General features: G+C 36.1%; 1 protein-coding gene across 1 annotated transcript; it reads left to right on the top strand.

The window, feature by feature from the left end:
* Window positions 1–305: 305 nt before the first annotated feature.
* On the top strand, window positions 306–19,925 carry LOC133190256 (uncharacterized). Its single transcript, XM_061325767.1, has 7 exons — window positions 306–751; window positions 12,682–12,722; window positions 13,152–13,297; window positions 13,601–13,762; window positions 15,533–15,600; window positions 15,886–16,033; window positions 17,709–19,925. The coding sequence occupies exons 2-7, from the start codon at window positions 12,693–12,695 to the stop codon at window positions 19,621–19,623; spliced, it is 2,469 nt and encodes an 822-aa protein (XP_061181751.1). The 5' UTR covers window positions 306–751; window positions 12,682–12,692; the 3' UTR covers window positions 19,624–19,925.
* The last annotated feature ends 112 nt before the right edge of the window (window positions 19,926–20,037 follow it).

The raw sequence follows: 20,037 nt of genomic DNA, 5'->3' as shown, positions 1-20,037 counted from the left end.
CTTTTGCAATCAGCGTTGTCGTTCATTTGTAAACCAAGCAAACGATGATACATCATTGATATTAACGTTGTATTTACCCCCACAAGAACAGTCTTTTATGGTTATTAGACCATTTTCAGGACATCTGAAGTCAGATGTCTCAATATAGAATATCACACATTCATTGCAAGAATTCCAATATTTATTAGCTTTCTGGTCTGAAAAGAATAATACGAAAACGTAAAATTGATTAAAGCTTTCGGATAAAGTGTCTCATCCTGAAACATATGTGTGTTAGCATGTTCTAGGAATTAGGTGTAGGAGTACGGAAAACAGTTTGAAAAATAATCGATTTTCATCCACTGAACGGCCTTATTGTAATTTACAAATCGATACTGAAAAATAATAGAATCTCGTAAAAGTGAAAATCTCCCACACGACATATTAAGTTTACGAGTTGACATATGTATTATTTTTTTTGTATTTAAGGATATTCTGTCACTGTAGCCAATCAGTGCTGGGTGTCGCCAGAAAAACAGACAGAATCGTAGGCTATATCGATCCGTCATAGAACTGCCACTGAGAAACACATTGAAAAACGGATGACGAAAAAGCCTCTCTTTGATTTGGAATAATTTTCATCAATGGAAGAGCATTTTCTCGTGTTTTTGGTAAATACCATTGGATGACAAAAGACGGAGGTGAGGGGATTTAACTCTATGTCAAGGCTGGTCCGACGGTCGTGTCGTCATGCCATTGCACGCAGTCTGAGGTTTGTCATAAATACTAGAGATTTTCTTTTATCATTTTACTCCGACACTGTATCTCATTCGAAAAAAAAAATAATGGGTGAAAATTTCTAGTGAGGTTGACATTATTCCTGGAAATAATAAATGTTATTAGTGACCTTTGTGGTTATTGTTGATAATGAATGGTGATAATTGTACTTTCTGTCTGTACTTTGTGTTCATAGATATTAGATATCATTGGGCAAATCTAAGGGATGTAAATTAAGGAATATATACAACAATTCTGTGTAAATTTCAGTGTAACCTTGGATTATATGTATTCATTATACAAGTCTCTTTCTTAGTATTATGAAATAGTCCATAGGCTTAGCTTCAATCATACGAAATGAATACAGCTTTGCGTCACATGAAATAACACTGGTATTGAATGGAGTACAACTGAACAATCTAATGACGTACGACCCACAGGCAACATCAGATATATGACACATTATATTTATGTCATTATCGTCATCAGTTTGTCTGGTTTAAAAAGAAAACAATCAGGTTGTACTTAAGTTGGTGAAAGAAATCGTGCTTGAGTATCAAACAATAATTATTATTGTTGTAGCATTAATTAGCGGACAAGAGTCACCGCGAATGGCGCTAAAATATGAATACCGCTAATATGTGTAAGTTTACAGTACTTACTGAGCCCTTTGCTTTCTTATACGTCGATGTTATTGTGTGGAAAGGGAAATACAAAACGTCAGGGGGTCGCGGATAAGTAAACGGAAATATAATTTACATCTAAACAATATACAAAGATGTTTTTTCTGTGTCATACTGCTAAGAATATTGAATTACATAGAAATACCTATATGTCATTATTGATGCATTAAAAACACCCAAAGTCGTTCATCTTAGCCGTGTAATTTTTGTAAATTCCATTTGTTTGACTCTTGACTCTTAGTTTAGGCCGGGCTTATGAGAAGTTCTAGATACAATATGTTAACACATTAGTAGAAGGGTTATTAACTTCGTATAGCAAAAGTTGGAGACTCAACGCTCAAAGTTAATAAGATACGTCATGATTTTCATCAAGATATTAAAAAGATATTAAAATTAGTAAGCTCTAGTCATTGATCCTTTCTTTTCTTAACAACCTTCCCTTAACTTCTGTGGACTATTTCAATATATAATAATGGCTCATCTTTTGTCGAGAATGAATCCAAGGTTAAAGAATATCGCTGCTGAAAAAACTAGTGTTACATAATTAAATCAGTGGTTTAAATTAATTTTTATAAAGTAGTGTTCTCGACATTCATTGTCTGAGATGAATACTCTTTGTCAGCAGAAATAATTATATTTATTGATTCCATAGCTTCTGAAGTCAGATATGTATTTTAAAAATACGTGGCAAATAATAAGGAATAACAGGCACGTAGCATCGTTTAAATGAGAGGGGGAGGGGGGGGGGCAGAGAAAAAAAATTCAACCTACGTGAAAAAAAACTTGAGAAGCCAAAAAAATGAATAAATAAATAAAAAATAAAGAAAAAACTCTCGAAAAATCCTATTTCGTTGGGGGGGTTAGGTTCCAACTTCTTTCAGTATCAAATTTCATTCATACACTATTACATTACCCGTATTTGACTAAACTGCAACAAAAGGGGGTCGGCCTTTCAATGAACATTTTCAATAGTATAAAAATTATATTTCAAAAAACGGGGGGGGGGGCTTTATGCGGTATGGTCAGATGATGGGGGGAGGGGGGGGGGGTAATGTTAAAGTGTTAGAACTCAAAGTTTTACCTCTTTCCCGAAATAGGATGAGATTGTTTTCTTTAGAACAGAATTACTGCAATATTATTCTGATTTTAGCTTGCTAAGATATTTTGACATAACCCCCTCCGCCAATCTACAAATGCATCCCCATAATTTGAAGTTTTAAACAGTCTTGATTTTTCTTCCGTATTCCCCCAGTAGCCTTGTTCATATTTTGACTTTCAGTGAAAGGGTTTACTGAAAGAGATACACAGTTGAATTCTATACTCAAAGCTGTATTCGTTCAGAGTGAGGAAGCAGCTATTCAGGCCTAGCTAGGCCTATATGTCGGCGGTAAATTTACTTGTTAGGTTTTGTGCCAGGCACCCTCTGACATTTCTGTATGTCCTTCTTTGCCCTACTTATCATCTGTTAGCAAGTGTAGGCAGTCCTTCTCATTAGGTGACCAAAATTGTTCTGGCGGCAAGCTGTGGAAAACATCTGAAGAAACTGAAATCAATATAAGCTTAACATAACTGCAGGGAATGCGATTCTGACATCCTCCTACACTGAATATGACGTCACGAGAGCGTGGGAGGCTCAAGGTTTCTAACTCATATGTCTCAATTTCTTTCTCAATACAAATGGACTCCACCTCTTACAAAATAACCATCTGTTAATAACTTTGGCATTCTCAATCACAGCGTTCAATAACATCTTTATTGTGAAAGCAGAAAGAAATCCGGATTCTTTTATAAGGTCGAATAACTTGCGTGGGAACGATTGCCGTACATTTCCCTTACATAGGTTCGCAAAAGTAGCAATCGGATGCTGTGCTCAGATGTTTTGTCGGTTTATAATATCATGCAGACAAATGATGGCGAAGTGATAATCCGATTATCAGAGGCGTAATCACGACAATGGAGCATTCTTTTAGAACCCGGATTTACTCGAAATCACAGCGTCATATATATGATGTGATCATCTACAAAAATTATTTACCCGGCGGGTGTATTCAGACAGTGTAGGCACGTAGTAAAGGATATATCATGACCCTATGGGTATATGGGTGGGGTCACGATATAGGATCAATATTTTTTATATGTGAATAAAGAAGGGAAAAAAAGAACAGCAGGGCAAAGGTGGCACAGAAAAGCCTTGTGGCCAATGGGCCTCTTGTTTTATAACAATAATTTAGTTTTTCGTGTGTATTGATAGCTATTATATCGTGTGTTGATAGCTATTATATCGGCATCTGTTATGTTAAGATAATACCATTAATGATGAATGTAACAGTATTTTGTAACATGTATATATCTGACTGATTTTTATTGCCGTTATTTGATTGGACTGTATCTAATTTTACTCTGTATCCTTCCTTAATAAACCAGAGACTGTACAATGTCAAACAGGCCCGTAGGAAGCAATTTCAGTTTGGGGGGCACAGCCATATATTTTCAGTTGAGGGGGCACTATCAACCAAAAATTCCTTGACAAGCAAAAAAAAAAAGTCATCAGACGTTTTTATTGAGGGGGCACAAGCATATAGTAGCAATGTTCTCTACAGCAATGTATATATCGGCAAAATTATTGGGGGGGGGGGCACGGCCCCCCCGTGCCCCCCCCCCCCGGGTTCCTACGGCCATGCCTAAAGCACAGAAGATCTGTTTGCACGTGAGAGGTTTATAGAGATTCATTTCCACGAATTATACTACCATCAACTACGTCAACAATTCTATAGTGTGTCAAGACGTCTACATTGTTAAAAAATTACCTTTCTTGTATACAATCATTCTTCCCCTCCAAGTAAGAGATACAATTCTAGCTTTTGACTTCGCATATGTGTCATGTTCTAAATTTTGAATTTACCGGGTGGGAGTAAATACAAAATTTAACACATGACAACTTGTCATGTTCTAAATTTTGTATTTACTCCCGCCCGGTAAATTCAAAATTTAGAATATGACATATGATTGAAGAGTACACCAAAGAGTTTCCTAAACAGAAAATAATATAATTTGTACATTCGGGTTTTCCCCGTCAAACTATTGCCTTGTGACTATTGGTTGGGACTACAATTAAGTGCCCAAGTTGTAAAGAGCAGAATATACAATTTACCCGTGAGATTAAGACTAAGTTTTCTTTAATTAAGCTAAATCTTTGGCCTTGGGAGTGTAATTACACCTAATCCGTAAAACTCCTTTAGAGGGTTGTTTCTATCTAGTTCCTCTTTCTATCTAGTTCGTCCCTCTTTCTATCTTGTTCGTCCCTCTTTCTATCTAGTTCGGAAAGGATTATGTTTCTTAATTTTTCAATCTTTATTAAACAGAAAGGGTGTTAGTAATTTATGCACGTATTCCGAAATGTGGTCCTTCCGTCAACCTCGCTTGAAGAGGGTAAAGATACTACCCCAAAGTCTGGTCCTTCCGTCAACCATGCTTAAAGAGGGTAAAGATACTACCCCAAAGTCTGGTCCTTCCGTCAACCTTGCTTGAAGAGGGTAAAGATACTACCCCGAAGTCTGGTCCTTCCGTAAACCTTGCTTAAAGAGGGTAAAGATATTGGTCCGTCCTTTAACCTCTAGATCTCTCCGAGAGGGTAAAGATGTTACTCCGAAGTCTGGTCCTTTCGTTAACCTCGCTTCGAGAGAGTAAAGATGTTACTCCGAAGTCTGATCTTCCAATCCTTCTAATTTAGTCTTATTCACGTAGATTGTAATGTCCTTAGTTCTTAATTTAAACTTGGTCATTCAAGAGGTCATTCACCTGCATGGTCATTCACGTAGGTTTTTTTTTACTCCTAAGCCCGGTCTTTACCAGAGAGAGCAACGTTTCCTTACGCCGGTAACTGATCCCTACCAGGAAGGGTAATACCTGGTATTTCCTTACTTCTAAGTCTGGTCAATACCAGAAAGGTTGGTGTTTCCTTACTCCTGAAGTTGATCCCTATCAGAGAGGGTAATTATATTTTCATACTCATTAGCCTGGTCCTCACCAGAGAAGGTAATGTTTCCTTACTCCTTACCCTGGTCCTCACCAGAGAGGATAACGTTTCCTTTGTCTTAAGCCTGGTCCTCACCAGAGAGGGTAATGTTTTCTTTGTCCTAAGCCTGGTCCTCACCAGAGAGGGTATGTTTCCTTTGTCTTAAGCCTGGTTCTCACCAGAGAGGGTAACGTTTCCTTTGTCTTAAGCCTGGTCCTCACCAGAGACGGTAATGTTTCCTTACTCCTAAGCCTGGTCCTCACCAGAGAGGGTATGTTTCCTTTGTCCTAAGCCTGGTCCTCACCAGAGAGGGTAATGTTTCCTTACTCCTAAGCCTGGTCCTCACCAACGGGGGTATGTTTCCTTTGTCCCAAGCCTGGTCCTCACCAGAGAGGGTACGTTTCCTTTGTCTTAAGCCTGGTTCTCATCAGAGAGGGTAACGTTTCCTTTGTCTTAAGCCTGGTCCTCACCAGAGAGGGTAATGTTTCCTTACTCCTAAGCCTGGTCCTCACCAGAGAGGGTATGTTTCCTTTGTCCTAAGCCTGGTCCTCACCAGAGAGGGTAATGTTTCCTTACTCCTAAGCCTGGTCCTCACCAAAGGGGGTATGTTTCCTTTGTCCCAAGCCTGGTCCTCACCAGAGAGGGTACGTTTCCTTTGTCTTAAGCCTGGTTCTCATCAGAGAGGGTAACGTTTCCTTTGTCTTAAGCCTGGTCCTCACCAGAGAGGGTAATGTTTCCTTACTCCTAAGCCTGGTCCTCACCAGAGAGGGTATGTTTCCTTTGTCCTAAGCCTGGTCCTCACCAGAGAGGGTAATGTTTCCTTACTCCTAAACCTGATCCTTGCAGATAGTGTAATGATACCTTACTCCTAAGCATGTTCTGTTTTTAGACAATACCACTTATACGAGCCTGGTCTCGGATAAGTGAGTTTATTTCAGTAACCCTAGTAATATTTATCTATTCCGGATAAGTTACGTACATTCGGATAAATATAAATTTTCACCCTTAGTCACAAGCTATCATTCCGGATAATTTAGGTCCATTTGTATATAGTCTAATAATAAGTTCTTTTCTACCTCCTTTCTAGAAGAATCGATTAAACGGTAAGGTCATGGAAAATTTTTGGGAGTTAAATTGTGGCAATGTTTTAAATTTTTTAAATCAAATAAGTTTGATTTTTAGTATAACTATTGAGGTTTGTAGTTTCAAAGCAAATTAGACGTATCGATGGCGAAGTTTGACTTTGGATTTGGCCTGATTGGACTTTTTCGTAAATTGAATTGATTTTACGCGATGTTGTAATTTGTGAGACTTTACAGGTAACAGGAATATATTAAGATCAGTTTGGGGGTCAAATGATTGTTTAACTTGAGTTATTATTTTTAGGAGCGAAATGTTAAACTTCGAGTCCATCATAGCTATAACGGGGGGGGGGGGGGGATAATTTCATAAAACACGGAATATTCTCAGAAGCTGGGCTTACTAAAAGGATTTTAGTTTGTTTTCTACATAGATTTATCGTGCTCGAAGGAGGTATATTGATTCGCATTTTACAAAATGTAATCGTCGTTAAATCGGAGAAAGCATTCACGAGAATTTGTGCACTTTCACTTTCCAAGTAATCAAAGTACTGTGTGTACTGAGAGGAGGTTTATTAAATTGTGTAAGTGTTATGCTCTATTTGCAGACTTGTATCATTTCATTTGTTTGTTGGTCTTTTGAAAAGGTTTGGAACAGTACTGTTTGTTATCTTTTCCTCTTTTTTTTTTTTTTCTTTTTTTCTTTTTTTTTTTAAGAAAACAAAAAGGTGTAAGGTTTTATGGATGATATTGTATGAACTGCTTTTCCTATTACATAATGGGATGGGAGTTAACTTGTATATTATCTTACACAACATATGGGAGCTCATTTGGTCCACATGGTCAATTTCTGCATAAAAATCCAACTAATGAAAGCAAAATCACAGTTTATTGAAATAGGATGAAAACATTTCTTATTAATTTTGCAAGCATTTGTCTCACAGTGAGCAGTCAAACTGCAGCAAAGCTGTGGAAAAGTATTCTTCATATGCATTAGAATAGGTAGGCAAATTTGCAGGGTTCAGGCACAAGCAAGGAGCAAATTATTTTGGTACAAAAGGCAGTAAGTACATAAAAAACCTTAAGTAATTGATAGTGATTACAGATGTATGTTACCATGATTATTTATTTTCAGGTACATTACCAAAAACAGGTCAACATTTTTAATTTTATTTTTTTAAGACAGCTTTATCAGTGAGTTAACAGCTGCAATGGGCACAACATTCCTTTCCATCAAAGCATGACCTTATCACTTCCCCAGTAATTCATTAGAATAGTAATTAAAGACTTGCAAAAAAGAAACAAGTAGGAAATGTTGCAGTTGTGCTAATACTAGATATAAAAGTGGAATTGGCAAATGATATAGATCCTAATCCAGCTTCAATTAATCGCAGCTATTAGATTACATTCTATGGAAAAGTATAATTTGGTTAAGCGAGTCTTTGTGTGAAGGGGGGGGGGCATATTTCAAATAAACTGGTAATTTTTTTAAAAAAGATGGTCAAAATCAAATTGGTTCCTCGTCTCCGGCGGATGGACTAGTTCTGATATTTAGTTAAGCTATTAGAGCACTGTGATAGGCAGATTAATAAAAGTGATTGGTCAGGAGTCTCACTAGGATAAGCAGCACCCAGTACTTGCTCCGTATGTTGCTTATCAGGCTATCTTTGAATGGATAGTCTGCTAATGTGTTCGACGAGACGGGGAAACAAAGCTTGTCAAATAATCAGTTAAATTATATATGAATCAATTATTATTATTATTTAAAGATTTAATAGGTTGATATGAAATTGCGATATTGAATCAACTAGTACATAAGAAAAGTCAAAACCAAGGAGTTAATAATGTGTTGTCAAAACAATATTGATCCATTTATTTAAGGTACACTGACATTCAATTTTAAGCTAATCTGGTAAGGGATATCCAAGATATGTCCAGAAGTATGCCTTATAAAGTATACCAGTTTTTTTCCACCGCACATACCCATGGACAAAGAGTTGCAACGTATTCAAGAATTTGTTTTCTCGGATATTTTATTGTGTTTATCTATTTTATTGCACACCTATGTCAGTGTCTAATGTGGATTTAAGCCTTGAAACTAATTTTATCATTCTGTTTAATTTTTACCAAATACATGTATAATTGTGTGTAATACACAATGGTCCACGATTATACCTTAAATTTCCCAGAGATAAAACTACTCCCTTACAGATATTTTTTGAATACTCAGAACACTTAGTATCGCAATTACCTCGAATTGTATAACTTACTGCGGCTGTTTTGCAATAAAGTCAAGAAACTTATAAATCTCCATTCATTTTCGGGGCATAACATGTTGTTTACATATATTGTTTACGCTAGTGACAATGGAATGATACGAACAATAAGTATGCCGAAGGTACAATGTAATGCCGATGGTTGCACTTCAGAAAGCAAGTCAAAGTATTCGGAATATTTAGACTTCCAAAATAACGTTTATCAGAAAGAAAATGATTAAACTTATTATTAGAATAGTCTACTTAGCGGGAAATATCCACAAAAAATTAACACAAGAGAGCTAGCATTTTAATTTCATAGCGTGGTGCAACGAACATTTAGCTAGGTATTTCACCAGGGCTTCTTTCTTATATTATATGTCCCTTAAAAATCTGCAGTGATCGATCTCATAGTGTAGTCAATAGCTATAGCACATTGTCCTCAGCTATTAATCAACGTTTCCTACCTTCAACGCAAAAGAGTTTCATTACGTTAAGTAATAGCGATATAAGTATTCTTCCTTTTGTTTGAAAATGGTTAAACTACCCTTATGGCATGAGGTTATATAAAACTAAAATTAGTCGTACTTTAAAACACTTAATAGGTGATGATTAAATTAATAAGCCTTGGCAGTTATTTTTAATTAAAACAGTTTAACGATTCGAATGTAGTTGCAAGTACTTCCATGACCAGTCATAAAAGGTGTTTATCCTTTTTTCAGGGAAACTTCGAGCAGGTTTAGTCAGTATTGGATACGGCATATCATGCCCATATGTTTTATTATTTGTAGAATACAAAATTTAAATTTCATTCACTACAATTGGGGAGCAACGGCTAAAGCACATTTGCCACCAACATGCAGGGGGGTTATTTTAGCTTTGAAACGCTGGCTATAAAATGTACATATTTAGGCATCCATTAAGTAGTTGTTACAAGGCTCACATATTTTTACTTTCTTTCATTTTAATGATTTATTTATTTATTTTTTAATTTTACTATAGATTATAGTTGTTTGATAAATTGTGAAGAGGAAATATGATTTATGCAGCTGGGGAAATGAGAAGGGGGGGGGTTAAGTACACAAATATTTTTTTAAAAGTATTCTAAGTTGAGAGATGACGTAAATATCTCGTTTTTGTTCAATTTGGGTCTGACACACTCCACACTTTTTAGTACAACTATAACCAATACTTGCAAAGATAGTTTAAATTTTTAAAAAAGCCATAAAAATGCGTAACAGGAGTAACAACCTAGTAGGTAAGTAATACGATAAAATAAACCAACGGGACAGGGAATAGAGTGCAGGTATGGATCCACAATTTTAGATTAAACGGGGAGTTATTTTATTCTCACAAGTCCATAATTGCATTTCAACACATATAACGGAATAGGTCAATGACCGTTGACGATTTAAATTCATATTTTGTTTTAATGCATTGAATAGTAATTGACTAATAAGTCACTTGTTTTATAAGTTGTATTGGTGAATGAGCAGGCCCTGGTCGACGGTGACCATTTGCGTTGAGGTACTGCCGCCGTCACCATGGTTCTTGGCACCCCCATTGGTGGCGGTTGCAGTTCCATTCTTACTCGTGGTAGACACGAGTATTCATGGCCCTTGCAAGTGGCGTATTCCGTCGCACCTCAACGCAACTGGAGGAGTGCAACACATATTCTTACGCTCATTCCATTGTTTATCCTATTGCACATGTAAATTGAAATTCAGGATTTGAATTTGTGCATTGGCTTGTAATTGACAAGCAGTTGACTTGATTGATATTGAATTGATTGATTGAATGATGATTGATTGATTGAACTTGATTGATTATTGATTTATTGATTGAACTTGATTTATAATTGAATTGGTGACGTTCATGCACTTGTGACCTACCCAGTGCATGATCCGCCCGATTTGGGTCGTCACATTTGTTGTATTGATTGTTGATTGTGGGGCAGCCCTGTGGTAGCCCCAGCAAATTGATCACCGCGGCCAGAAGCGCCACATTAAACAAGCAAAATAATATCTGTTGTTTGTTTGATTAATAGGGAATCTGTAATAATACCACTTATACGAGCCTGGTCTCGGATAAGTGAGTTTATTTCAGTAACCCTAGTAATATTTATCTATTCCGGATAAGTTACGTACATTCGGATAAATATAAATTTTCACCCTTAGTCACAAGCTATCATTCCGGATAATTTAGGTCCATTTGTATATAGTCTAATAATAAGTTCTTTTCTACCTCCTTTCTAGAAGAATCGATTAAACGGTAAGGTCATGGAAAATTTTTGGGAGTTAAATTGTGGCAATGTTTTAAATTTTACCCACCCACCCTCCTCTTGTTTTTAGAACAAATACTGCTGCTTTTTGTTATGTCATTGTAGCTGAAGACTGCCTGCTTCGCCCAGCTTCCACAACAGCCTAAGTCGCGGTGGTGGATTATGTGTGTTCGGATATTATATGTACGTAGGGACGGCTTGCTTGGTCCAGCACCTACATCAGCCTATGTGCCGATGGTGAATTTTGTGTGTTTGCTCATTCCGTAAATACAGCCTGATTGGTCCAGCGTCCACATCAGCCTATGTCAAGGTGGTGAATTCTGTGTGTTTACGTATTCCGTGATGACTGCCTGCTTGATACAGCGTCCACTTCAACCGATGTCGCGGTGTTAATTCTGTGTGTTTGCGTATTCCGTCGCACCTCAACGTAACTGGAGGAGTGCAACACATATTCTTACGCTCATTCCATTGTTTATCCTATTGCACATGTAAATTGAAATTCAGGATTTGAATTTGTGCATTGGCTTGTAATTGACAAGCAGTTGACTTGATTGATATTGAATTGATTGATTGAATGATGATTGATTGATTGAACTTGATTGATTATTGATTTATTGATTGAACTTGATTTATAATTGAATTGGTGACGTTCATGCACTTGTGACCTACCCAGTGCATGATCCGCCCGATTTGGGTCGTCACATTTGTTGTATTGATTGTTGATTGTGGGGCAGCCCTGTGGTAGCCCCAGCAAATTGATCACCGCGGCCAGAAGCGCCACATTAAACAAGCAAAATAATATCTGTTGTTTGTTTGATTAATAGGGAATCTGTAATAAACTACTCTACGAGTTGTGCAGTTCTGTCAAAAATAAATGAATAAAATAAAAATAAACAATTTGGCTTCCCCTCTCAAAGCGTCTCCTGTTTCAAGTCTGTCCATAGAAGGATAGAGATACCCAAATGGCCTTTGTGTGATCCTCAAAAGATTTCACACCTTTTTATTTATTTTGATAGACTTGTTAGTCATCATTAAGAAGCAATGAATTATGATTTGCCCTTTACGTGAATCTTCCACCCACTCTTGCAATTATGCCTCCTGGCCTCTCATTTTGCAAGACTGCAAAAGTGGAATGATAAAGTCAATAGTTTTTCAAGCTAATTATTATTTTCCATGCATAGTATGGAGAGATGAGTAAATAGCGTCAAGTAATATACCGCCATAAATCCAATATCCTTCATTTTTCCACGAAGTGGTACACAGATACAATTGATGTGGAAACGTTGAATATGATAAACACTAGCAACCTATGGTAAACAAAGCTTTTGACACTTCAATCACACTGGTAATATACATGTATATTACACAAAATTTCCTATCAAAATGGAATTTTTAATTGATTTTTTCAAACTCCTGAGACGGAATTCTCGGAAATAAAAAAAACTCTGTTTGCGTTGTTGATAACATGTTCTTAATCATCATGTACAGGTTCAAAACGTAGTGATATGTATATATATATAATTTCAGGTTAAATGGTGAGAAAGTCATGTGATTTACCGAAGCTTTATAACAAAAATTGGACATTTTGATGTAGTAGCTTTCTCTTTTACAGGAGTTGCAGATATGCCCCAGGGAAAAGAGATTTCAGATGCTGTAGGTTCAATAGCAAGTATAAATCCTATAGATAGAAGCATACTTTGAAATAAGATGATATGTTTGATGAATATGTTTAAATCTTGTAGCAGATGAATATATTTGACTGTGTATGTAAGAGGAGCGGTTGTTGGGACATATAATTATTCATTTAAAATCATATGCAGCTGGTGCTTTAGATCATTAAAAGACCAACTAAGAATAAATAAATGATTTAAAACTTGCATAAAAAACAGAAGCCAATGCATATTTTAAAGTTCGTTGAGTAGAAAATGAATATTATCACGATAGATTAGTCTGTGTAAAATGCAAAATGTAAAAGATAGCCCAATATTTTGAGATCTGGAAAAGATGAAGTTTAGTGTTGAGTTAAAAATGTTCGAATCGTTTTCATGGTATACGACCGTCACGTGATTACATCAATTTTAGAGTTTTAATTCCGGATCCGGTCAAGCAGCACCACCTTATGTTACTCTAAGTATTCTGGTGGCGGGAGTGGTAGGTGGTGTGGTGATTGTGGTGGCAGTTCTCTTCTGCTGTAAATGCTGCTCGGAAAAATCAAAATCAAGATGGAGGTAAATTAAGCATAAGGCCACATACATATTTTTGAAGCGAACTATGAACAGGGTTCATGTATATGAATGCATTCTCATTACTTTATCTTCATTTTCATCTGAGAATGGGGGGCATCAATGAACAAGGTTACGATTGTAAATCTTGTAAAATAATTAGAGGTCTTTTGAGACCACGATTACATCAATATGTTTTCAAATCGATGCAAAGCTGATCATTAACCAAAAATGTCTCAAGCCAGATATGCGCAATGAATGTTCTACATTTGAAATTTAATAGGTTCTTATGTCTTCTGTGTGTTTTAGATTGAACATAAGGGATTCCATACATATTACTGATGCAGAAAGGAGCGTGACGTCACCAACCTCGAAATACGAAAACGCTCATTCTGACTTGTTTTCAGACCCAAGCCTCGGATCCGTGGAGGGCATCCTGTCCAGTCCCCGATCATCAGACCTCAATAAAAAGTTAATAACTATTTTATATAATATATAATTTTGGCATTCTGAAATAAATCTTGGCATACTGAAAACATATAAATTACATGTAATATAGATAAACTTTGTATCGAAGCCTACATTCATATAACATTTGTATGGATCAAAACGCAGTTCTTGTTTGTTTAATATTAAAAATATGAAAGGCAATCCCCACCTGTCATCGTGACTCTCTTTCAAAAGTAAATATCTGTCAATAAAATTCGAAGAAAAAAATCAATCAAATTAAGACTGAGCTATTTCGTAAACCTCGACAACCGATTTTATAAATTTATGAATTACGTATTAGATTTTTTTTTAATTTTATGTGTGTGTGTGTGTGTCCTTGAGCGTTTCGAGACATACTTTTCAATATTGTGTAATCTTTAATGCTGTCTCCAGAGATTTTAATGTTAGTGCTATCAGTATGCAGTAAGCTGGTTTAAGACCCCTGACTTTGGACGGAATTAAACCATATACCCTGATTACATGACCTTTTGTCGATCTTCTGAGAATTTATTTAAGCCTGAAAGCATCATGGAATGGATATATATCGACTTTGTTTTAAAGATATTGTCCTTAATTTAAACCAGAAACATAATGAAAACCTTAATAAAACATTTACAAAGCATAATGATGATGAAATTAATAAATAAAATTAATTGAATAGTTATTCTCTTTTCTGACATAGAAAAAATGCATGGAGAGATAAAGACAGCAACATTGACCTTGGCCTTTGACCCTGCTTTATGGTCATGACAAACTGTGAGAGTAACTGTAATTCCGTGAAGTACTAGCATTACTTCATTCTTATTTGTGGCTATAATTCCGTGAAGCACTAGCATTATGTCATTCTAATATGTGGCTATAATTCCGTGAAGTACTAGCATTATGTCAATCTTATTTGTGACTATAATTCCATGAAGTACTAGTATTATGTCTTTGTTGTGGCTTGTGAGATGATTTGAAAAATCAACAATGCTATTGATATTCTGTGGATATGACATTAATCAATGCCGCGAAACTGATCGTTACAGGAAAAACTATTGTACAAAACTGTTTTCATCTATGACTTTACTGAAACCTGTTTATGCCGCATAATTTTTTGGAATGGCTGTAGAAAGAATTTGATCTTTGATGTACATATGTTCATGTATATTCTTGAAGGTTGTGACATATCACTTCAATACAAAATACAGTAAAACACGCTTGTAGCGAACATGATTATAATGAATCGATGATTTTCATTCCCCTCGGCTTTAAAATATAAATGTGAACTGGACGGATAGGACGGATTACGTTTATAACAAAGCAAAATCGCCCGTCCCCGGCACTCAGTTAAGTAGAAAGTTACTGTATTGTGTATTTTTATCAGTTGCGACATTGACCTTGATCTATGAGATATATAAACGCCATTGACCCAAGTTCATGACAAAGCAAGATTGAAAGGAAAACTAATTCCCGAAGTACAATGCTTTCAAACCAAAACACAACATGCTGAGAAAACCTTTTGCAATCAAACAAATAAATCTGGCAATTTGAAAAACTTAAACAGACGAACGGGAATGTTTTGATATACCCCATGTTTTAAGAGTGGCTTCATCAAGCTTTGTTAATTAGTATACTACATATTCATATTTATTTTCCTAAAGAATTCTGTGGAAAACAAATTAATTAAGGACAATATATAAAGATGTTACCATGATAGCAACAGTATCATTTGTTGTTAGAATTAGTTATCTTTCTTTGTAATTTTTTCAGTAGAGAATCAGATCAGCTTTTTTACGAGGCATCAGAAACAACGAAACTGAAAACGGACTTTGAAAAAGGTTAGAAATATTTGATGATCCTCTCAACATATTTACTTGACATCAGTATATAGACTAAATAAGCTACAGGATTCCATTTCTAAAGATTAGATACTAGGTTGGTGATCGTATACCGGTATAACAGTAAACTTCCTTAGATTTTGCAATTGCGAGGTTTGATCATTGACAATTGCTTTAAGTCATACGCCCAAAACACTTGGACATCAAACTCTCGGTTTCCTGAATGCAAAATGTTTTTTTTTTTAAATCTAAATATTTGACCAGCAAATTATTTAAATTTTACAGAGGACTATAAGAATGATCTGGGTCATTTGGAATACTCCAAAGAAGAACAAACTTCAACTCAAGAGGAACCAAACGACAAAGCATCCAGGCGAGTATCCTTCCAGCTGGAAGATCTTCCACCCAGTCAGCACCTGCGCAAAGGAAGAAGGTTTGATCAAACTGCTCGGTGACAGTCCCTTCCCATGATCCCATTCTGCACAACTAATCATTACCTCCCCTTTCCGACATCCGGGCAATAGAAGAATAGGGGCACTTACTAAATTCTGTTGTATCTATTCTATATTGTATGTATGTTCACCGACATCTTAGAAAGGGAGATAACTGTAATTTTAATTTTGAAAAATGTTCAGAGCCAAACAAATTTCCAACGTTCTGCATGATATGGCATGGAATGTCGTAATGTACATGTACTGTTAATAAACACAATGATTTTGCACATATGAATCCTGTGAACTATCACTAACACTTTCAGTTTTGCTGATCGACAAATAAATCACAGAGGATGGTCACATTCCAGAATTTCGGTTTTCTGTCAGTTCCTTAGTAAAGTTTATCCCTCCGTACGTATTCCTCTGCGCTCGCAGCGATCTAATGTTCCTAATCGCAACTACGGCTTGACGAGTAATTTACTTATATGACCACGAATCAAGGTCTAGTCAAAGCAAAAAACACCTGACATTCTCTTGGTGGCTTAAAAAATATGGACCAGATAAAATAATTTGCTCAGCAGCCACATTAAGCTTTACTTCTGAGAATTAAGTGTACTTTAATTCTTACATAAAGTGTTTGCAATGAATTATTCTGAGAATTAAGTAAAGTATTACAGAAAGCCTTAAAGTGTAAGAGAAGGCATAGAAAAAGTACCTGCCACACAAAAAGAACAAGCACCATTAATATACATCATACATGTAAAAATTAATGGACAAACACTAGAAATCTTTTTTGCATTCTTTAGAAATTAACTGCAAATTAAGTAAATGATATGATGTTTGAAGTCAAAAATATATTTACCACTTTTCAAAATATCTCTAATCTTACGTCTTTTCAACAGCTGTCTTATTTAACACCACAAATAATGTGATTGCATCAATTAAGCTTACATAGCATGTTTTGTAAAACTTCACTTTTTACGTTAAATACTAACTTTATCTACTTATTGTATATATATTTAACTTTGTGGAGAGAATAAACTCAGCAGTTTGATCACCTTTACCTCCATGTTTCCACCTTCTATTTATTTCTTCCCAACCACTTCACTATTTCAACGTACAAGTCAATCACGATTAAACCAGGATTATACAACATATAAAACCTGGCAATTTTTGGTAAAGGCAAGTCATCCCGATTATCAATTAAAAACAAGTTTGAAAGTTATTTTTCAGTAATTTGAAAAGAACAATTTTGCGACTGTAACTAATCAATAAAATGTTCATCTACAGAATCTGTAAGTATATATCAGTAAAAAGAAAAATAATACTAAGCGACACCAATTTTGGTAATTGTTTAATGAGTACGTTTATATAGTGAGTGTGACGTTTATGTATATATAATATTTCTAACACGTACTTGAATTTAAAATAATATCACACATTTTTTGCTAATATTTTCATCTTTCTTTCAATTTAAAAACAGAGTAATTTAAGAGCTATTTGAAAATACATTTAATATTTTTGAGGGAATAAATGTTTTACATCAGAATTACAAACCATACTTATACTTGGTTTGAATTTGTTGGGGGTAAAACTTAAAACGTTTCTGTATACATCATGTTCGGACTACTTTTAGTATTCTAATTTAAGGAATGGTTTGTTTTTTGTGGACAGATACACCGATGGAGATTTTCATCATCTTAAAAGATCCAGAATTGGGAAGGTTCCTCGCCAGTATTCGCTCGGAACAAGGAACTTGGATGCTTCCAATGGAGTGGATCCACTAGACCAGACAGTTCTAGAAAAAATACAAAAACCCATAGTGAGCGAGGTAGATCAAGTGACACCCCTTTACACCGGAACTGAATCTCCCTCCCCCTCAAGTACCCCCCTCAAAACCGAGGTCGCTGTAGAAATACATCACAATGCTCAGGAGAACAAATCAGTCCAAAGCTTGCCGAAGTTCAAACCAATGGTTAGCGAGAAGAAACAGTGGCGATTTAAGTTGTATTCACAAAGTTTGGACATCGCATCAGATGACTACGAATATAAACAAGAAGAAAGAAGGTGTAAGAGTTACCACGACATCGGTGACTACGATGTTCTTCAGATAACGGAGTTCAAAGGTCCCTTTTTTAACACAGATTTCGATGCCATTTCAGAATTAGGATCATCAAGCAGTAGCAAGGTAAGGTATAACGATACAGGAAGTATTGAACAGCTAAATGACGAAAACTTAGATAGTTTGGAATTCTTTGAAGAGTTTGAGATGGATACATTAAGAATTGATGACAGTGATGATAATGAAACAATAAACGGTACACAAAAATACCGCGAACTATGGCATCTAAGAACCACTTTCGAGGAAGAAGAGGAATGTAGTGACACAATACGAATGGAGGATATGACGTCACCAGATCAGTCACCTGATGCCGATGTCCAGAACGTATTTGATCCTCGAGCAAGTTCTGATGAACAAGCAAAAGGTAGAAGGTCTAGTTCAGTTGGAACGGTTCCATCAAAAGAATCAATCTCGATTACCTTAAATCCCGAGTCAGAAATTAGACGTAGGACATATAAAAATATCCTTGAACGACGAAGCGAGCAGCGTTCGGTGCACTGCTCTCCGAATGCGGAAAATAGTTTTGATAGCATTACAACTGTTGACACCGACGGGGACCGCTCGGACACCAGTCGTCCGGAAGTGACAACGACTTCTTTTGAGTCGACAACCGATAATACAGACAGTACAACAGAGAGCCAAAACCATAAACTGATCCAGATGAAAGCCGACAGTGGGTACAAGTCATTAGAAACTCCAAATCCTTCACATTTATTCAAAAGAAATCACAGTACTGGAGAAATTGAGGAAGAAATAGTAGAATTAGAGCCACTAACTGAGAAACTATTTGTTCATGCGCACTCCCTTCCGGAGAGCGGATCTTCCGGTGAACGCGCCTATTTTGATAGACGCACAGGCAAAACTGCCTCTCGAAAAAGACGAGAATATCGTCGAGAACGACAAATGGTTCAAGTGTATGAAAGCATTAATGAACCAGAGAGCGATTCAAAGTCAGATCAACAGTCTGTTGAAAGTCTGAAAGTTGCTTCACCTTCCAGCAAGTTCTCCGTTTTTTCTCGATTGTTCAAGTCAAATAAGGACCAAAAAGAAAAGCAGTATGCTACTCGTGACTATTCTATAGATGAAAAATCCAACAGAGTGTTCCAGGAATTTTTAAGGTTTGACCCTGCGTTGGAAAATAGGCCACGCTCTGCAAGTCAACCAAGAATACATATACCAAAACACAGACTTCACAGAAAACACTCAGATGTCAAATATTTTGAGGAGAGACGCCGGGATAGGTTGGCGCCAGACAAACGAAGTTTAAGTTTAGGAAGTGACAGCAGCACCAGTTCCATTCGGAGACTCTCACCTCAAGATAGTATCGAAGAGGAAGATTACGAGGATGTTCGAAAGGAAGAGGAAGAGAGCGAGTCTTATGATCCGCTGTTACAGAGAGCGTTTTCCGGTCACGTGGTGCAAACCTTACCTCTACCGGAAGAAGAGGTGGGTACGGAGGAGGCGTAACCTTGTTTCAGATTTCTTACAATCAATTTTCAACATTTTCATAACTTTGTCACAATTTTAATTCATCAGTTTACTGCTTTGCAGTAATCTAGACATGAATATGAACAATTGGTGCAAATATTATTTTATGAAATAATTAATTTATATTGGATGTAGGATTTTGTGTGGTAGCTGGAAAACAATATTAACAAAATGTTATTTGATGTGTTTTAACATTACCCACATACAAATGTGCTTATAATCATGAAATCCGAGACTATATGTTTTTACCATGAAATTGTTGTTCAGCATTTAAATATACCTTCCCAATATTTTTTTTCTATTTTATATTCTTTTTAAAGTTTGAAATCTTATCAGAAAAAAATAAATGTTGAAATTTTACTACATTAAATCAATGGAAACTTCTGTGGTTCT

Source organism: Saccostrea echinata, unplaced genomic scaffold (assembly GCF_033153115.1).
Source record: "Saccostrea echinata isolate AGI-Se365-2 ecotype Australia unplaced genomic scaffold, CSIRO_AGI_Sech_v1 ptg000022l, whole genome shotgun sequence".
NCBI classification, from domain to species: Eukaryota; Metazoa; Mollusca; class Bivalvia; order Ostreida; family Ostreidae; genus Saccostrea; species Saccostrea echinata.
This window is presented reverse-complemented; position numbering and strand designations above follow the sequence as displayed.

What these genes read in the sequence shown, in the direction of transcription:
- LOC133190256 (XM_061325767.1), top strand. Translation starts at nt 12,693, where the DNA reads ATGCCCCAGGGAAAAGAGATTTCAGATGCT. An exon ending in GAAAACGGACTTTGAAAAAG is followed by an intron (nt 15,601 to 15,885) that starts GTTAGAAATATT and finishes TAAATTTTACAG; the next exon opens with AGGACTATAAGAATGATCTG. An exon ending in CACCTGCGCAAAGGAAGAAG is followed by an intron (nt 16,034 to 17,708) that starts GTTTGATCAAAC and finishes TTTTGTGGACAG; the next exon opens with ATACACCGATGGAGATTTTC.